The sequence below is a fragment of the Phodopus roborovskii genome, unplaced genomic scaffold (genome assembly GCF_943737965.1).
Source record: "Phodopus roborovskii unplaced genomic scaffold, PHOROB, whole genome shotgun sequence".
Lineage (NCBI taxonomy): Eukaryota > Metazoa > Chordata > Mammalia > Rodentia > Cricetidae > Phodopus > Phodopus roborovskii.
The window spans coordinates 12,983,470-13,003,350 of record NW_026126578.1 but is presented as its reverse complement, the minus strand read 5'-3'; the positions used below and the strand labels follow the sequence as shown (position 1 = coordinate 13,003,350).

Here is a 19,881-nt window from a genome sequence, read left to right as displayed (position 1 = left end):
TTTTCCATATTCAGCACCAGATAACGGATTTGTCACAAGTGTCATGAGGCTTCTTCCCATCCATAGTCCAAGGGTCGATGGTAATTCACAAACAAGGACCTTGGAAATGGAAGTATTTCTATTGCTGTCTTCACAGTATAGAAAAATAGAGTGTCCACAAAATAGGCTTGGACAGAAACCTGAGATTTGCACTCACCCGAGTCAGGAAGTGAGAATGTGCACTCACTTGAGTCGGGATAGGTGTGAGCAAGTGACAGGGATAGAAGTGACCCTGGCCTTCCTCTTTGATGACCTCCGTCTGTGAGAAGTCTAAGAGAAATTAGAGAACAAATTTCCAGTGGCTTCAGGGCTGTTCCTTTGGCTTTTCACAACATTTAATTTATCCTGTGGGACACCTAGAGACCTATTCCATGGAGAAATGTAAAGATGAGAAGACATGATTCTCATGAGTGACTGCTAAACTTTAATTTAAAATAAAAGGAGGGGCCTTTTAAGGGAGCTCAGAGATAGTTCTTGCTTCTCAGGCCCTGGGTTCCAGCCTTAGCATCTCCTGTTCTCACACACACACACACACACACACACACACACACACACACACACACACACAGAGAGAGAGAGAGAGAGAGAGAGAGAGAGAGAGAGAGAGAGAGAGAGAATGAGAATACAAAGTCAAATCATTGTGCATCTTCCTTCTGTGCAGGCTGCTTCAGGTCAGGGTTTGTCATGTCCCAAGGAGGTTATCAAGATCACATCCCTGAATTTTCAATCTGGAAATGACTTTAAAACTCATATCAGGAGCTGGAGAGATGGCTCAGCAGTTAATAACACTTGCTTTTCTTGCACAGGAATGGAATTGGGATCCCAGCACCCACACTGGGTGACTCAACTCACAGTTGTAACTGTAGCTCCAGGAGATCTGACACCTTCTTCTGGCCTCCTTGGGCACATGCAAGGCACAAACATACACATAGCCAAAAATAAATATATTTTAAGGACATCAGTGCCCTTTGTGATCTCTGTTGAAGGAGTTCAACAGATGGTGTATACACATACACTCAGGCTCACACACATACACTCAGACTCTTACACATAGACTCAGGCTAATATACACACACTAAGATTCACACACATACACTCAGGCTCACATACACACACTCAGGCTCACATATTCACACATAAAATAAATAAACAAATATTAAAAAAAGAACAAATTTTTCCATACATGAATCTTTGGGTCTTGAAAGTTGCATGGTAGACCTAGACTCGATTGCTGGGATGTGACTAATCTTACATTTAAACAGAAATCTGCCTATGACTTAGGAACTTCCTAAGGGTCCTGTTTTGATGGAAGATGAGATGTGATTTTTCATGTTTGTTGAGATGATGACCTTGCTGTCTGCAGGTCCTCTAGGCTGGTCCAGGCAAACATGGTAGGGTTTGGTCTTCTCTGTGCAGAGCAGTCATGAGTTCTTCCTTCAAGCCATTACAAGGGCCTGTGCTCTCCTAGGCAGGCTTCAGGTGTCTCACTCCTGAAGGCAATATGGCCCTAGGAGTGATAGTTATAAGAAGTGTGTTTTGAAAGGTGTGGTCTCTGCCCTGAAAGCACCTGTTTTCTAGTGTCTCATCATTGGAGCTGGCCCCTGTGGTCTCCGCACAGCCATCGACTTGTCCTTATTGGGAGCCAAGGTAGTCGTTATTGAGAAGCGAGATGCCTTCTCCCGAAACAATGTCTTGCATCTCTGGCCCTTCACCATACATGATCTTCGAGGTCTGGGTGCCAAGAAATTCTACGGCAAGTTCTGTGCTGGAGCCATCGACCACATCAGTGAGTACCACCCACTCTTCCTGCTCCATGTTCAGTAGACAGAGATAGGTAGGCTACCTGAGGAATTCCTCCTCAGCCAGGATATATTCCTGCCACCAGTGTTCTGTAACCTAGGCTTCTTAACCCCAAGTGGGTCTTTTGTACAAAAAAGAGAGTTTCGTTTACAAATTCTTAGGGGCTAGGCATGGTGATTCATGCCTTTAATCCCAGAACTCAGGAGTCAAAAGCAGATAGATCTCTGAGTTCAAGGCTAGCCTAGTCTACTGTGAATTCCAGAAGAGCCAGGGATACACAGAAACCCCTACCCCCCCCCCCACCCCACACAGGATTGTTAATTGGGCCTAGTACTCTTGCTGGGTGACCATGGTAGTTCAGTGGAGGGGTAAGGGTAGGCACCGGAAATAAGGTAGACAGTTTGGATTTCAACCCTCTGGTGGTTCTTAGTTCAGTGGAAGGAATACACAGGCTTAGGTTCTGTGTTGAGATCTTGCATACCCTCTACTGATGCAGGAAAATAGTGCCATGGGGACACAGACGTGGAAACCCACACACAAATAATCATAGCTTGGACACAAATGCCAAGTCTGCAGCGAGAGTCTGTGTTCCCATGAAGTCAGAGCCTTGTATTTTTCTTAGGATGATCTTGTTTTCATGAAGTGGCGTATCTGAAACCAGTTTGGAACAGTGTCTGCATCATCAAGCTGGAGAAGTCTTTTTACTGTCATTAATTAGTCTAGGGAAGTGTTAGTAAGTAGTGTTTGTTCTGAGCTCCTCCATATGTGACCTGGAAATACATTCAGCCATTAGATCTTTCGCTGTTTGAAGTGGTTATACCAATTTATCCAACACTAGCTGGCGGCTGCCACATTCCACTGGCAAGAGGAAGTGCTCGGGCCCATCTGCCAGGCTGTAATTTGTAAAGCATCTTGGAACCCACAGTTGTCTGCAGAAATAAACTGTGTGCTAGCATGGGTCTCAGTGAGTCTTTGGAAGTGTGACTCAGAAGGGCGAGGATATGGTCAGCTGAGCAGAGTAACCAGAAGGACTTAACAGAGGATTTGCACGTGCTCATAGCTCTTTAGTCACAAGCTGCAGGTAAATTTGACCTTAGAGAGACCCTAGGGTTGTTGACTAACTGGATTTGTGGTCTTTTTCTGTGGCAGAAATATCTTAGGGCAGAGATATCTTAGACCAGGGACAGGATTTCTGTCTCACTGTAACCTGTCGTCGATGCCAGATCTAGTAGGAATTCACTAAGCATCAGATAGATACATGTATTACTGTGATCATGAGCAGGATTCAGTCCTTTTGGACCTCAGTTTCCACGACTGTAAGTCGCTGGTGGTGGGAAACGATTAGAGATAGGATGGGGCTGTGCTTTCTTTTATGTATCTGGTAGAAACATGTTTGGTTAGTAGGATGTTAGAATGGAAGGTGGATGCTGTGGCATGCTACCTATGAGTACACCTCACCTGTGCTTGTAGTAAGTGGGTGCCTCTGAAGACTGTGGCTGCTCTGATAACAGTGGCTCTCACAGGACCTCTCTGTCATCAGGTTATTTGGAATACCTGGCTCCAGAAGTAGGGTGGCCTAGTATATTCAGAATGTTTGTTCCACTGTTTGATGTTACCTTTACAACATGGAGAAAGAGAACTTCTGAGACATGCCTTTGCTACGACAGCAGACACTGATGGGTGGGAGCCTGAGGGTAGACACCATAGGGCTCTCCTGTCCCCTTACCATCAAAATCTTCATGTTCTTCTAGGTATCCGTCAGCTCCAGCTAATCCTCTTGAAAGTAGCCTTGATCTTAGGCATCGAAATCCATGTCAATGTGGAATTCCAAGGACTCGTTCAACCTCCTGAGGACCAAGAGAATGAGCGTGAGTCGGACTGGACAGAGGAAGGCGTGAGGGCACTTGAGTGGGTGAGAACAGATGAGATCATGGGAGGAACCAGAAGGACTCGCAGGTGGTTTTCAGAGCTGACTAAAGGGGCTTTGTTCACGAAGCCTGGGCTTTTGAGAACTTTTGGCTTACCCAAGAGGCCTTTGACGTGATGTTGGGCGTGGCAGGCATTTGTATTGTAGCAAATGCAAAGGTAAAGAAAGTGTCTTTGTGAGCTCTTGTCAAAACTTTCTGCATGAATCTGGCCTTTATTCTATAACATGTAGTACTCTGGGCTAAGATGTCATGTGATCCATGTGGTCTGAGTATGGCTTCCTCTGTGACCTTCATTTTGCTTTTGGTCCACAGGGATAGGATGGCGAGCATTGGTACACCCCAAGACTCATCCTGTATCAGAGTATGAGTTTGAAGTGATCATTGGTGGAGATGGGCGTAGAAACACCCTGGAAGGTACTGGCTTTGGCCCATTCTCCCTTGTCTGGCCCATCACAGATTGGAGGCTGACATGTTCCCAGAGACCACAGCCCTAAGAATGTGCATGTGTGCTGCCCAGTCAGTGCCTGCTCGGGATATTTCCCACAGAGCACTAGGACACAAGCTATTGGTACCACAGCTTTTAGTCTATGCACAAATGTGCCAGGCACATAGCACCCCTCCATTTTAAGGGTAACCGCTGGTACTGAGCAGTAATTTGGTCAGATGGATTTCACATTGTCCATGATGTGTGTGGGAGGGGCCTTCCTTCTTGAATTATTCTATCCCTGTTAGGTGAGTTGCCTACTTTGCCTGACTCTGAACCCCCTCCCCCATTTGAAGTTCTTATTCCTTCTCTCTTTTTCCCTCCAGGATTTCGTCGGAAAGAATTCCGTGGCAAGCTAGCCATTGCCATTACGGCAAATTTTATTAACCGAAATACAACCGCAGAGGCCAAAGTAGAGGAGATCAGCGGTGTGGCTTTTATATTTAACCAAAAATTTTTCCAGGAACTGAGAGAAGCCACAGGTTGGTGTCAATGCCTCGAGAGCCCAGAGGCTGTTGGTGTGGGTGGCCGTGGCTGTCCCTGCTATGTCCTTTGTCTTCTGTTCTTATCCACCCCCATCCTTTGTTCTTAGCACGTTTCCACACGCTGCTGTCATGTGTCGTCCTCAGCACAGTGACCAGGCTGCCCTGGGGTTTGTTGTTGCTTTTACCTTCTGTCAACTCATCCCCAGCTCCTTCCCCTGCTCTACGAGCCAGGCTCTCTGCCGGATGAGCAGGCTGCCCACTGGCAGCTCTGGTTTCGTTGACATTGACCTATGCTATCACCGTTGGCTTTCTCTGAGGTCATCTGAGCTCGCTGGCAACCATTGCCGGGAAGGAATGGATTGTGTGTGACTGTTTCTGGTGGACTGAGTTATTCTGCTGCCATGACACAAAAAAAGTGTCTTCATTTTGTTTCCCAGAACTTGATTTCTTTCCATTCCATGTATCTTGCAGGTTCACTGAATAAAAAAGATTCACTATTTCCCTCTATATATTCAGGTATCTATCCTGAATCTAGGAGATGCCTCCAGCTTCCTTGTTGATGATCAGAGGTTTTACCTGGTACCTGACTCATCCCCTCTTGTAGATTGGCCTTTGCTTTGCTTTTCCCGTATCATGTTTTGGTTAGTGGCGGTCGTGGGTAACCTAGGATACTGAGTGAGTTAATGCAGCACAAAGGAAAGCAAGCCTTGTGATTTCCGTGCGCTGTGCAGGCTGGGAGGCTCTGAGCCTACACAGCTTTCATGTCCGGCACTCTTCAGCCCTTTTCTGTGAGACCCCAGCCCAGCCTTGTGGATCCCCTGTGTCCCAGTCTCCATGATTCTCACGTGTCTGTCTTCTGTTGCAGGTATTGACTTAGAGAACATCGTCTATTACAAAGATGACACACACTACTTTGTGATGACGGCCAAAAAGCAGAGTTTACTGGAGAAAGGGGTGATACTGCATGTGAGCAATGGATTTCTTCCAGGCAGCATCTTTGTTGAACTGCTTGATAGGATCACTAAGAATTTTAGTCTGATGGGTTTTCCCTGAAAGGGAATAGAAATGACACTGAGCACCTCTGGGCACTCATGCTATTTACTAGTTTAACTTAAAAATATTTTTGTTTTGGAAAATTGAAACTACAAACAGAAGGAAGAGGGTAGAATGGACCTATGTGGTCATGATTATGATTAGCTTTAACAGTTACCAACGTGGTCAGATTGTTTCAATAATCCCAATCCCTTCCTCTCCCCCCTCTCCTGCTCTTGGATCACTCTAGAACAAGTGTCAGACATCAAGTCCTGCATATTTAGCTAGTTTAACTTTAGGTAACCTGATTTACAATTACAGTGAATTCCATACATGACAATCATTGACCAGTACACTGGCCCACACCTACCGTTTCCCAACCACAGTAATGGGGACTGAGCCAAGGGCCTTGTGTGTGCTAGCAAGAACTCTGCCACTGAGCTACACCCCTGGACTTTCTTTGGGGAAAAAAAAAAAAAAAACTATTCTTTTGTGACAGGCTCTTACTAAGTGGCTCAGGCTGGCCTTGAAATAACCCCATAGCCCCAGGCAAGCCTTGAAAGTGTAGTCATTCTCCCTTAGCCTCTGAGTAACAGAGATTATATGCCTGCACCACCAGGCCCCACATTAATGGGTCCTCTTTATTTGACAAGTGTTGACCCAAGAAGCAGCCCATGGTGTTTACAACAGCTTGACTGTCACTCAGGTTTTACAACATGTTACTAACGATCTGGGCAACACCAACCTGGCTAGACCGGGGTATATTTAAGGCTCTTTCTAACTAACAGCAAAGGCCTGGTGTCCATCCTTAGCCAGTTCCATCTCAGCCCTTTTCCTGGGTGATTAATTGTATGCTCTACCCTGAGCTGATGGCCTGAAATCTAAATCACAGGCTGCATGGTCCCTGAAGGAGCGTGGCTGCTGTCTCACACGGTCTCACAGATCTGATGTGAGAATTACTGTCTCTGTGTGATGAATGGACAGAAGAGGTCTCAAATGTGCTGACTTGGCCCCGTGTTGTTCCCACCAGCCTCAGAGCCGGCTCTTAGGGAGCTCTGTGTGTCTGCAGGATGGTAACACATCAGGCCCCTTAGAATGAGTCACACTATTGCTTTATCTACAGCAGACTGGGGTGTGAGCGGACAGGCACGCGCTTGTGACACAAAGTCCCCTTTCCACCGTGAACCTCATGTCTGTCTCTCAGCACGGCAGCCCTGTGGTGCATAGAGAGCAGCAGGACAAGGCTCTTGGTACAGAGTTCCCTGCCAAACAAAAGCACCGCGTGTTGGGCTGGATGTTTTATAAAGCTGGCTGGTTCATTATCTGGGGCTCTTCTGTTGCTGTTATCATAGCAATTAGGATGCCTGAGGACTCAGACTCAAAACTCAGACCAGCCATCCATGCAGATCTGGGTTCTCACTTAAAATTGAATAAGAACAGTCTGGAATGCTGAGGCATGATTTACTTTGCTCCTATATTTTTTGTAGTGTAAGAGGTTTATGCCCTACTGAACTAAAGCCATTGTGGCCACTTAACATTGAACAAACAGTATTTCCAGGACCAACTTGAGTGTTTGTGTTTGAGCTTTTGACATCTTACAGTTGTCACTGAGTCCCATTAGGGGCACTTGGAACCCACAGGCCCAACTTTAGGGGAGTAGCCTTGACTCAGTGCACAGGAACCTCCAAAGCAGAGGAAGGGTCTCAGTTCCCTTCATGGGAAGCCCTGTGCGTGCTGTTGTTCTTTTTGTGTGACGGTGGATTTTCATGGAGCCTTGCAGAACCCTCTGTATGATTTAGAAATCTCTAGTTCATTTTCAGTGTGTCTGTCATCATCCTGGACCTGCTGTTGCTCCACACTGCGCTACCCCTGCGCTAAAGTTTTCAGGTTCCCTTTCGGTGTGATAAGTCTGAATTTCTTGCTGCCGAAAGCCATCAGACACCCAGGTTAAAGCGACGATAGGAAGTACCATAAACTCTAAAATGTCTTTTCAGTTTATACGGTGCTGTTATGTGGCTATTGTATTTGATAATTGTAACAGCTCTGAGCTAGATGAGCTTTGCTGCTAGTGAGTGGGAAAGCCAGGTCCATTTAGGCAGCAAAGTTGATTCACTCGTAACCAACACCCCCAACCACCCTGATCCCTGTTCTTTGTAATCGGTATAAAAGATTTGGCTTAGGAATGTAAAAAAACACCTTAGGAAGGAAAACGCCAGGAGATGAGGTCATGTTTGATGTTCAGTGTGGGATTCTAGCATCCTCACTTGGGCTACTCCAGCTTGGCCTTTGCTGTTCCTGGACAGGACTACACAGACACGGAACTGTTACTTTCCCGGGAGAATGTGGACCAAGAGGCCCTGCTGAACTATGCCCGGGAGGCTGCAGACTTCTCTACCCAGCAGCAACTGCCTTCTCTGGATTTTGCCATCAATCACTACGGGCAGCCTGATGTGGCCATGTTTGACTTTACCTGTATGTACGCCTCTGAAAACGCTGCCTTGGTACGGGAACAGAATGGACACCAGCTACTAGTAGCTCTGGTTGGGGACAGCCTCCTGGAGGTGAGTACTAAAGGGGAGAGAGAACTAAGTGGTAAAGAGGAAATAATGACGAGTTAGACTGGATTCCCTTACAAGAATTGTACTGAGAAGGAGGGAAGTGGCGGTGGGCCCCTGGGACACTGGTTCCCTTCCCTCTTTTAATAGCGGAGTTACTTTAACTCTGTGTGTATCTCCTTTGCAGCCTTTCTGGCCAATGGGAACAGGAATAGCCCGGGGCTTTCTGGCTGCTATGGACTCCGCCTGGATGGTACGAAGCTGGTCTCTGGGCACCAGCCCCTTGGAAGTCCTGGCAGAGAGGTAATGGGGAGAAGCCATGGGTGCCTCCTGCAGGACTGGGGAGTTGGCCTGCTCACTCCTCAGCCAAGTGCAAGTTCTTCCTCCTCTTATTCATTTGTTCTTACTAAAAGACGCTTTCATGTCCAAGTAGAGAAAGACAAGGCACTGTCTTATAAAATCACAGAAATCTCAAGGCGATCTGCCCAAGCAGCTCTTCTCATAACTCTCTTCAGATGAATCTACTGCTGGCATGTGGGGTCTGCATCTCTTTGCACCACCGACTGGTCCTGATTCTTTCCTGACAATTACATGAGCAGATGCACAGCAGCAGCACAGTGGTACCCATGCCCCATAAGCCAGCGTGGCAGTGGGACATGCTAGCAGTGGGAACAAGTTGTTAGGAGTAGCTGATGGAAACCCAAGGATGCTGGTAAACATTTCTTGAAGCCCTGGATGTCAGATGTTTGGAAGCAGATGATTGTAAATGAGGCAGGGACACTAGGATTTACTTACTCTTTACCCTGACCAGCAGAAACAGAAATGTGAGATTTTCTAGATGAAACTGATAACTGATACTATTCTCTGATAATTGATAGTATTACTTTTCTATTGTTGTGACCGAGGCGGCTTATAGAACAAAAAGTTTGCTGCCTGCAACACACTGCTGGTTCCAATCCCTGTGTGCCACTCTCCCTGGCAGACATTCCAAGGTTCTGTCAACCCAGCATCCTGGGCTTTTCAGCACAATGCAGGCCTCACTTTTACACTTTCAGGTGGCCCCTGGGGCCTCCAAGCACGGACTCCCTGCTTTAGCCTGGCCTCAACAGCACTCCTTAACCTAAGCGGAAGATTCTGAGACACCTTTACTGCTGCCCTTGTGACTCTAAACTTATAGAGTCTAAAACCTGAGCCCTGCAGCTGGTATTTCCAAGTTTGGCTGCCCACTTGGGATCTAGCCTGGCCCCTCCTTGAAATACATTTGCATAAATTTTGACTTGTTACCTTTTAGGAGCAGAAAATCTCTTAGGCCTTTTGCTTTGGTTACCTGCAGGGATAGCTGGGTGGGGTGGGTGTCCTGAGGGTACCCCTCTCTTTTTACCATTTCACACCAGGCCTCTCTATCTCTTTTAGCACAAGCCCTGGTGCCAGCATTAAATTTTCTTGTGCTCCTTTTCTGCTTGAACTGTGTATCTTGTACGTCTTTTGCCCTGTTGTTTTCTTTCATTGTAGACCTGTATCACAATAGTTACTAATAACCATGTGACAGAGTTAATATTAGGCTACCTTGAAATCTCTTTTGCCAATAAAATTAGTTCTGAACTCTTCAGTTTAGCGCCAGGCAGATTCTTAGGATTGGGGCAAAGCAACCACTTTTTTTTTTCTTACTCTCTTTCTTTTTGCCAAAATATCACAAGAATGACTTTTAGTTGCTAATATTGTTCCCCTCTGAAACCTCTCGAGTTGGGCCTCCATAGTCTGCATAGCTCTGCTCAATTATTGTCTTCTAAGCTCCTACTAGGATGGCCTGTTAAACCGTGCTTACAGTGTCCAGCTGCTTTCCTAATTTAGAGTTCCAAAGTCTTCTACACTTCCCCCAAAATCAGCATAGTCAGGCTGGTCACAACACCCCACTCCTGGTCCCAACTTCTGTCTTAGGGTTACTATTACTGTGATGAGACACCATGGCCAGTGCTTTGGGGAGGAAAGGGTTTACTTGGCTTATACTTCCACATCACTGATCATCATCAAAGTCAGGACAGGAACTCAAGCAGGGTAGGAATCTGGAGGCAGGAGTTGATGCAGAAGCCATAGAGGGGTGCTGCTTATACAGGCTTGCTCTTCTAGTCTGCTCAGCCTGCTTTCTTATAGAACCACCAGCCCAGGGATTGCACTACTCACAACAGGCTGGGCCCTCCCACATCAATCACTAACTAAGAAAATGTCCTACAGGCTTGCCTACAGCCTGATCTCATTAGAGGCATTTTCTTAATTGAGATTCACTGCTCTTAGGTGACTCTAGCTTGTGTCAAATGACATAAAAACCAGACAGTACACTTTGTCATTTTAAATCTTTAATGTAAGGCACGCATCTGGATGTAATGGTAAAGCTTAGTTTTTCTTTGCTTTGTGTTTTGAGATAAGAGACTCACTCTGTACCCCAGGCTAGCTTAGTGCTCACTATGTAGTCCTAGCTTCCCTGGAACTCAAAAGTATTCTCCTGCCTGAATGTCCCATGTGCTAGAATTGTAGGTGTGAACTACCATATCCACTACCTCACTATCACCATGCTGGAATCCAGATTTCTAGCTCGTGACCTTTGGGGAAGTAACCATAGTGCTGACAGACTCGATGAGGAATACACAGACCTTTCTGGTTTCTTATAGAACCGCCAGTCCAGAGGTGGCACCATCCACAATGGGCTCCCCCCCATCAATCACTGAGTAAGAAAGTGCCTTACAGGTTTACCCATAGCCTGATCTTATTAGAGGCATTTTCTTAATTGAGACTCATTGCTCTTAGATGACTCTAGCTTGTGTCAAGTTGACATAAAAAAACAGCCAGAGAAGGTGTTTTAGAATACCTTCATCCTTTAGATGAAATATTTTGTTGAGAGGAAGGTTTAGTAAAGATGACTTCATGGGTATAGGGCTCAGAACAAGACAAACTTTGCATTCCAGTAACCTCACACAAGCTGATCATAGGTTCCTTTTTAATTTCTTTAAAAATCATAGTTAATATTTGCTCACTACATAACAGCTTTCTAAATTAGCGGTGTTTGCCACCACCCACAGCATTGTCCCTGATCTTCCCTTCAGCGCTTCCCCTGGTCCAGGTCCATGGAGTCACTGAGTTCTGGGTCTGGAAGGAAGAGCTGAGATCGATTTGATTAGATAGATTCATCAGGGACGACAGTCTGGCTAATGTGGCGGGTAATTTGGTGCTAGCACACTGTTGTATGTCACTGCATGTGAACACACTGTCGTGTGTCATTTCAGGGAAAGCATTTATAGGTTGCTGCCTCAGACCACCCCTGAGAACGTGAGCAAAAACTTCAGCCAATATAGCATCGACCCCGTCACTAGGTACCCCAATATTAACATCAACTTCCTCAGGCCAAGCCAGGTAAGAGCCTTCTTGTAGTTACATCCTCCTGGGCCCATGTTTTGGATGCTCATAATTCTGGTCAATAGACCAGATAGGAATGTGTACAACTATTTGTTTTTATACAGTATATATCCCAATAGGAATGTGTATAAATATCCCAACAGGAATGTGTATAACTGTGTTTGTTATACAGTATATATCCCAACAGGAATGTGTATAACTGTATTTGTTTTTATACAGTATGTATTCCAACAGGAATATGTATAACTGTGTTTGTTATTATGCAGTATATATTCCAACAGGAATATGTATAACTGTGTTTGTTATTATACAGTATATATTCCAACAGGAATGTGTGTAGCTCTGTTTGTTATTATACAGCACACACTAAGTAATCCAAGTTGATGTCTCTGTGTTATTGAAAGTAGGTATTACTTCCCATTACCACAGTCAGCAGCTGGGGCACAGAGGGTCAGTCCTTCCTTCTCTTTCTTTATTGGTTGGTCGGTTGTTTTGAGTTTGGGGTGGAGGTGGGGAGACTTGAATGTGCTGTGAGCCAAGCACACTTGGAGTTACTTCATAGCCCAGGCTGGCTTTGAACTCACGATGATCCTCTTGAATCAGCTTCCTGGGAGCTGGCGATACAATTGTGAGCCACCATGTCTGGCCAAGTAGAGTTTTTTAATGACTTATAGAAGATCAGAAATAACAAAAACGGAAGACCTAGAACTCCACCCTTCATCTCCTAATTCAGACCACACAGAGTAGGGCAAAGGGTACCCTGTGGTTCAGTAGTCAGGTGGGTGATGTCACTGACAGCATCACCACCCATCAGCTGAGACTCAGCCAGGTTTCTCTTTCTCTGAACCTGTTTTTCACCTGAGAAGTGTAGTTGGTGACCTCTGCCTACACAACATCATTGTCAGGCAAACACAATTGTTCTCTCGAAAGGGCTTTGAAAGGTTAAGACTCTCGAAGTAGAAGGCATTGCTGTTGGTGTTAGCCTCGATGCTGTACTGACTTTTTTTAGAACCTATAAAGCCACCTTTCTTGTGATATCTAAAAAGCCCAGCAGTCCCGGGGAGCAGGACTCACAAGGAAGCAGCCTCCTTCACACGCTTGTCTCTATCCTGGAGGAGTTTCTTCTTTGCCTTCTGCCCGATGTCCACAGGCTTCCTGTATGTGTTTGAACAGTGTTTGTACATACATGGAAGGTGGGCAGCCCAGATCACAGGGACAGCCATGGCCAACTGCCTTACTTTCAGTACAGCTGCTTGTGTCCGGGTTCTGTGTGTCTCCAAAACTTCATGCCACTAAAGCTCTAAGGTCATCGTGTGGATTCTGTCAAAGCTTGACCATGGGCGTGTAGCTCCGCTTAGTCATGCCAGATCCAAACCTCAGCCAACCAGCACTGCCAGGAAGTAAAGATAATAAGTGTGTAGACTTTACCAGCTTGCTTCTTTGAAGTGGGAGTTTGTTATTCGGGATTTGATTTTCCTTTTCAACCTTTCAACTTTCTGCCAGGTGCGCCATTTATATGATAGCGGAGAAACAAAAGATATTCATCTGGAAATGGAGAACCTGGTGAATTCCCGAACCACTCCCAAGCTGACTCGCAATGGTGAGCTCCAACAATGGTCTAACCTTTTTAAAGAAGGCTGCACTCATCCATCAAGCCGTTGCTTGACCACAGTGCTTGCTATCAAAGGCCCTGGGCTGTAGCCAGTGGTTTTACCCTCTGGTGATGTTAGGTTGCTGCCAGGGTATATTTTTATGTCATGACTGGGGTAGGTTTGTGAGCAGCTTCTAGTGGATAGAACTCGGGGATGTTGCTTGCACTTTCTGGGATGCACAAAACGACACTCACACCCACAGAAAAGTATTGTGGTCTAAGGTAGTATAAGAGTGCAGAGGTAAATTATTGCGTCTTGAACTTCTCCCAGGGAGATATAAACAAATGTCTGTTTGTCCCAGATAGGGAACCAACAGTAGACAGAAGCTACGGGTCCGCAGCTCTGTGAACCTGTGAGCAGGGAACATGGGTGACCGCAAATGTCCAATCACTGACATTTCACTCCCATATAGATGATGATTTCCCCACAGCTGTGTGGACGGAGTCGTCCCTTCAGTTAGCCCTCTGCCTTCTCTAGGCTCCAGCGCCTGCTGAGACTGTGTGAAGCGGAGAGGGAGGTGTTTCCGTCCTGTGAGGGAATATCAGAGCCCTGACCTTAAGGGTCTCTTGCTACTAATCACAGCTGTATTGATGAAGATAGCAATGGTTTACACTTGGAGGACTGTGTCCTCCAGTTACAGGTCCTGGAGAATGAATGCAGTGCACACAGGCTCCTGGGTACCCGTACATACACTCAAGTTTCGGGAGAGAACACATGGTGGCCTTTTAGCTGGGCCCTGAGACAGCAGTCTTAATGCTGTGGCAAACTTGAAAGCCGGTCTGTGTTTTGTGTGTTGAAGGGCCTCTGGAGAGTGACATTGGGTGAGTACAAGTGGTCGGGTGCATTACAGCAGCCTGAGTAGGTGCAGGGAGGCTGTTTAGGAAAGAGTTCAGTAGTCAGTCTATGGTAAAGGCCAGGATCTGGGTCTGAGGCATTGGGTCACTTTGGGGCCAGACACAGTAGCACCCAGTCCAAACTGTGCTGTCTGCAAAGCGTGTGGCCTCGAGCAGATTAGTTAGAACCTCATATCCTTGTCTTTGGTCTGAGAGGAACAGCGCTGCTCTTGGGTTGCCGTCATGAGGTCTCCGGCTTAGGACTTGCCACAGTGCTTGGCATGCTGTGGCCGGAAACAACAGTTTTGTCGTGGTTATTAATACTAAAAGTCGGAAGGCACCACAGTGGATGGGCGTGGACAGTTCATTGTCCTGAGAGGTACCAGGTAGGCACTTGTGCTTTTGCTGCGTCGATCCAAACAAGGAGATTGGGGGGGGGGGGTGAGGAGACTGAAAAGGCCTGAGTTTAATAACATGGTCGTGAGATGTCAGGGTAGACGCGAGCCAGCAGGCAGTTTGTATCGTTCTCCCCTGGGGTGTCAGCCCCTCCCTTGAGAGCAGACAATCTCTCTCTCTCTCTCTCCCTATCTCCCTCTCCCTCCCTCTCTCTCTCGCTTTTTTTTTTTTTTTTTTTTTTTCCCTTTGGAGACTGTCCTGGAACTCACTCTGTAGACCACTTTGTAGATCTGCCTGCCTCTGCCTCCTGAGTGCTGGCATCAAAGGTGTGCGCCACCACTGCCTGGCGAGAGTGTCTCTCACCGTCACCGTGTCCACTTGCTGCTGCGGTTGCCTGATGGACATGGAGCGGGCAGGATGGGCAGACCTGGGAAACACCCAAGTGGGTCATAGCAGAGCGAGAGACGGCGCTAGAACTGCTTCATTTGTTGTTTCAGACCGTGAAAGACTTCGCAAGGCTCTTGTCATAGGTGTTTTTTAAATCATCTACTCACAAATTGCCAAGTGACTTAATAAAGCTAAACCCCAGCTGCCGTGGGCCGGGAACAGACTGCTCGAACGCACATTAGTGTTCCTTGCATCTCTTTCATGATGAAGACATGTCAGCCAGTCAGACAGCATCTGTCTTTGCCTTGTCGTCGTTTCCGCATATGATCGCTTAGAACACAGGTTGCTAATATGGGTCTAGGGAATGGTTCTGGTCTGGAGTATTTGTCCTTCTCGTCTCCCTACAGTCTCTTCACTTGGCACTCAGTCAGGACCTTAGGAAGTGAGTCGAAGGCTTTGTTTGCTTTTGGTTTAAGGTACCACAGTGGAAAACTTTGCTAATCTAATCTCCTGGGTGTTGCTGTGGAGGAAAAGGCTTCCTCAGCCTGTTGCCAGGCAACTCTCCAGGGACATCTTGACTCTGTTGCCAGTGAGGTATCAGCTCAGTAGGTGGCACTTTGCCATCCACTTGTCTCCAGGAGTGCTGCTGGAACATGGGTCCCATGTGGCAGGTCCTTGTCACCGTCCTGGGGTTGTAGGTATCTGTCTGGGGCATTGACCCTGGAATTGGATAGCTTGGTGCCTGAAATTGTACATCATGATACCAATGACATAAGCTTAGGCCTTACTGCTTTCTTCCAAAAATAGCCCTGACATTTTGTCCCCACCCTCAATAATTTTTTAAACTGGATATGTGTGCTGCAAAGCAGATGCTATGTCAGCGTTACTAGGTAAGCACACTTCAATAATTATTTTTATTGTTTTAGAGTCTGTAGCTCGTTCAAGCAAACTTCTGGGATGGTGCCAAAGGCAGACAGATGGCTATGCAGGGGTGAATGTGACAGATCTCACTATGTCTTGGAAAAGCGGCCTGGCCCTGTGTGCAATCATCCACAGATACCGCCCTGATCTAATGTAAGTTATGACCAATATGGTGTTTCATTTTATATTCACCAAGGATCTCAGAGCCCCTTATGCAAATTTTATGCTTTTTTCTAGTATGGGTTGCATGATAAAATGCTTTCTTTAGAAGGCCAGGACTTTGACTTATTTATATTTAAAACTCAATCCCAAAAAGTTAGCTTTAAAAGTCATAGCATTCTGAAGGTCAAAAACTTGTTTTAACACCCACCTGGGCCTGTTAACTTTGCACAGAGGAAAACTCTGTTTATTGGCCCCTCGTTGAACTCTTCGTTTTTGGCTAGCTCGCTCTCTGATGCTATTGATCACAAGGGAAGCCTGGCTAGAACATTTGGCTAGCTCAGCCCAACAGGAAACAATAGATACGTACCTGATTTATGGTGGTCTTGGGGATTTTTCTCTGTTGAAGATTATACTTTTTGCAAGAATGCTCGTGAGCTTCATGAGACGTCATCTTACCTACTGTCCCTCTAATACCTAGTTCTGACTCCTCTATCTACAGAATAAGTACAGAGTGGCCTTGGGTCAGCCCTGTGAACAAAGCACTCAGACCGCACCCCAGACATTTGTTACTATGGAAGCCAAACATTCAGAGACAGCAGCAGAACCTGGTGGATTTTCTTGGCTGCCTTCTTTTTTATCATTAGATCCACACAGGGGCCCTGGCTTTGCCCTTCATTTTAATCCTTGGTTAAGGAAATCCTAAGAGACATAGCCCCTTATTTTGTGATATTAGCAAGCTAACGATGCAAGAGGTGACAAAACCAGCCTCTAAGGGTGTAGATTAACAGTGAGGACCATGTGTGAGGCTCTAGGTTTGATCCAAGTTATCACACAGCAAAACAGCTGTAGCCAGGCATGCCTGCCATCCCAGTCTTGGGTGGCTTAAGCAGGAGAGTTGAGTTTCAGACCGAAACTGTCTCCTAAAAATAAATAAATATGGAGAGGTGGGAGTGTAGCCTTTGCCTAGCAGAACCCGGGCTTTAGGTTCAGTTCCCAGGCAAAATTTTAAAAAAGGGGTGAATTTCTGATATAAAGTAAACGACCTCTCGTGCCCATACAAAAGTTGGTTAAAAGGGAAAAAAAAAGTAAATGAAAACAATGTTTTGAGAAGTGGGATGGGGAGGGAGCACAGCCATGTGGTATGACAGGGTTGCTGAAGCTCGCAGTGAGACAGCCATTTCCATCTCAAAGGGAAGGCGAGCAAGGCGAGAAGTGGTGAGGCCTGGGGTGGAGTGTAGGAAGAGGGTCCTGTTAGAACGCCCTGAGGTGGCCTGAAGAAGGCCAGAAAGCCATGGGTGTGTGATTGAGCACTGTTTGGACTGTGTTCGGGATGAATGGTCTTGGTTTAATAGGCTTAAGCTAAGAGAAAAATCATTTGTTTTAAATGGGAAAAAACAATCCATGAGGTCAGTAGGTTAACACAAAACAAGGGATGCTGAGACTGTGAAGGTGAAGTTGACAGAGAGAGAGAGAGAGAGAGAGAGAGAGAGAGAGAGAGGAGAGAGAGAAACCCAGCCTCCTCTGAGTAGCAAGAGCCCAAGACCTGGGGAGGGTGTTTATGAATGGAGATGCTGGGAAAACTCAGGAGATTCAGCAGTGGAAACACCTTTTGAAGAAGCTTTTAGAATTTCCCTTCAAGAGAAAGCTTAGTAAAATTTACCAGCAGTCCCAGGACATTGGAAACTCTACACTGACAAGGGCGTGTCACTGCCGGACATTAGTTTCCTATGTGTGGACAGGCTTGCAGTTCCCGTCCTGAACTTACATTATAGTAAGAAGTTGGTGTCCATGGAAAATGCAGGTTGCCTCTCCCCACACTTCCTCCACCCTCTCCTCATTTGTCTTGCTGGGTAGATCTCTAAGTCATTTCCCCCAAAGGTGTTGTGCATTTCCTTAGTCAGAAGGGAAGAATGGGGTCAAGAAAAGCCCATCTGCCCTCTCATCCAGGGATGACGCCCAACTCCCTGGACATTAGCCCAGGGACGGAGATGGCCGTGGATCACAGTACTGTTCTGGTTTGAGGGCTATCAGCCCAACTTGATCCACTTCTTGTTGTCTTGCTTCTCAGAGACTTTGACTCTTTGGATGAGCAGAATGTGGAAAAGAATAACCAGCTAGCCTTTGACATTGCTGAGAAGGAGCTGGGCATCTCTCCCATCATGACAGGCAAGGAGATGGCATCAGTGGCGGAGCCTGACAAGCTGTCCATGGTGATGTACCTCACACAGTTCTACGAGATGTTCAAGGACTCACTCTCCTCCAGCGGTGAGGACCTCCTGCTACCTGGTCAGCAGGGCAGTCTCCAGAACCTTCCTTCATTTATTCCTTCTCAGCCCTGTGATCTTAACCTGATTCTGTTTGTAAAAGCCGTTCTCACTTTACCTATAAGTATGCAAAAGTGATCTGTCCAGAGCTCTTTGCCCTGACTCTGTCACCTCCCCCCACCTCAGGCGCATCCCTTCTGCAGAGTGGCTCCTCATGGACTTGGAAGTGCATTGTAATGCGGCTTCTCTTTGTAGAGCTCTGCCCAAAGGGCCCTGCAACCTTGCAAAGACTCTTCCAGTCCAAGTTCTTTCCTTGTTTCTCACCTTTTATTTCTTTTTTCACTCTCTCTCTCTCTCTCTCTTCTGTGTGTGTGTGCGTGTGTGTGTGTGCGCGCGCGTGAGCATGTGTGTACACATGTGGTTGCTCCCAGGGTCTCACGAACATCAGACAAGCACCTCACACTGGAGCTGCATGCCTATGCCTTTGTTTCTCATACCGTAGACTTGACATTTCTCCAGTTGGTGCTCTGTAGTGATGTCTCCTGGTGCTTGGTCCTGTCACAGCCTCTGTGATGCTGGTTTTACTGGGTTCTCAGTAACTCCTCCCTCTCTGGCCTCCCTCACACCTTTCTTAGAGATTCCCCAAAATGTTTCGGTGGTCCTCAGCCTGCTGCCTCAGCCAGCACTCATAGGGCTACAAAAAGTATTGCCGTTGCAACCTTTTCTGTTGCCTGTGATAAAAACTCTGACCAGGAGCAAATTAGGGGAGCAGAGGGTTCACTTGGAGGTAACAGTCTGGCACTGAGGGCAGGTGCCATGGAGGGATGCTGTTTGCTGACTTGCTGTCTGGCTCATTTGCTCACCGGCTCATGGTTAACCAGCTATACAGCCCAGTGCCACCTGCCTAGGGACAGTGCCACCTACGGTGGGGCTGGGTCCTCCTATGTCAGTGAATAGTCAGGACCACCCCCCCACTCCCCCACCAACCCTCTATCCCCCCACCCCCCACCCCCGCCAGTTTGATGTAGGCAATTATTCAGTCAAGACTTTACTCTTAGATGACACTAGCTCATGTCAAGTTGACAGTGAAAGCTACCTAGGACGCCGCCACTTAAGGCCATGTAAGCACAGTGCTTCAGAGTGTTGGCCACAGTGTCTGCCCTGGGTTTTGTTCCAGCATTTCATTTTTCAGCCTTGGGCAGTTTGCTGAATTTCCTTATACTTCCTTCAGTCTCCTTGTTTGTAAAAAGAGTGATGGATATAATAATACTGTTTTGTACAGAATGACAAGTGAGCACTGAATTATTATAATGTTAGTGACTCATTATTGTTCCTAATTACTATTCTCAAAATTGCTATTGCTATGAGTATAATATTAGAATTGCAGCCAGCTAGGTGGGCTCAGTGGTTAAAGGTGCTTACCACCAGACATCACCAAACTTGACCAGCTGAGCTCAGTCCCTGGAGCCCACAGAGAGGAAGGAGGAGGAAACTGACTCCCCAAAGCTGCCCTCTGACCCCAACACATTGTACCC

At 46.6% G+C, this 19,881-nt stretch overlaps 1 protein-coding gene across 8 annotated transcripts in view; it reads left to right on the top strand.

Moving 5' to 3' along the window:
- The window catches only part of Mical3 (microtubule associated monooxygenase, calponin and LIM domain containing 3), a 178,589-nt gene that overhangs the window by 70,610 nt on the left and 88,098 nt on the right, over positions 1-19,881 (top strand). For all 8 annotated transcript variants that reach the window (XM_051203661.1, XM_051203660.1, XM_051203662.1 and 5 more), the window contains exons 3-13: positions 1,618-1,825; positions 3,591-3,707; positions 4,080-4,181; positions 4,578-4,733; positions 5,602-5,702; positions 8,072-8,329; positions 8,511-8,626; positions 11,602-11,728; positions 13,235-13,331; positions 15,926-16,073; positions 18,151-18,347. In XM_051203661.1, coding sequence (XP_051059618.1) covers positions 1,618-1,825; positions 3,591-3,707; positions 4,080-4,181; positions 4,578-4,733; positions 5,602-5,702; positions 8,072-8,329; positions 8,511-8,626; positions 11,602-11,728; positions 13,235-13,331; positions 15,926-16,073; positions 18,151-18,347 — 1,627 coding nt within the window. The remainder of the gene's footprint in view (positions 1-1,617; positions 1,826-3,590; positions 3,708-4,079; positions 4,182-4,577; positions 4,734-5,601; positions 5,703-8,071; positions 8,330-8,510; positions 8,627-11,601; positions 11,729-13,234; positions 13,332-15,925; positions 16,074-18,150; positions 18,348-19,881) is intronic.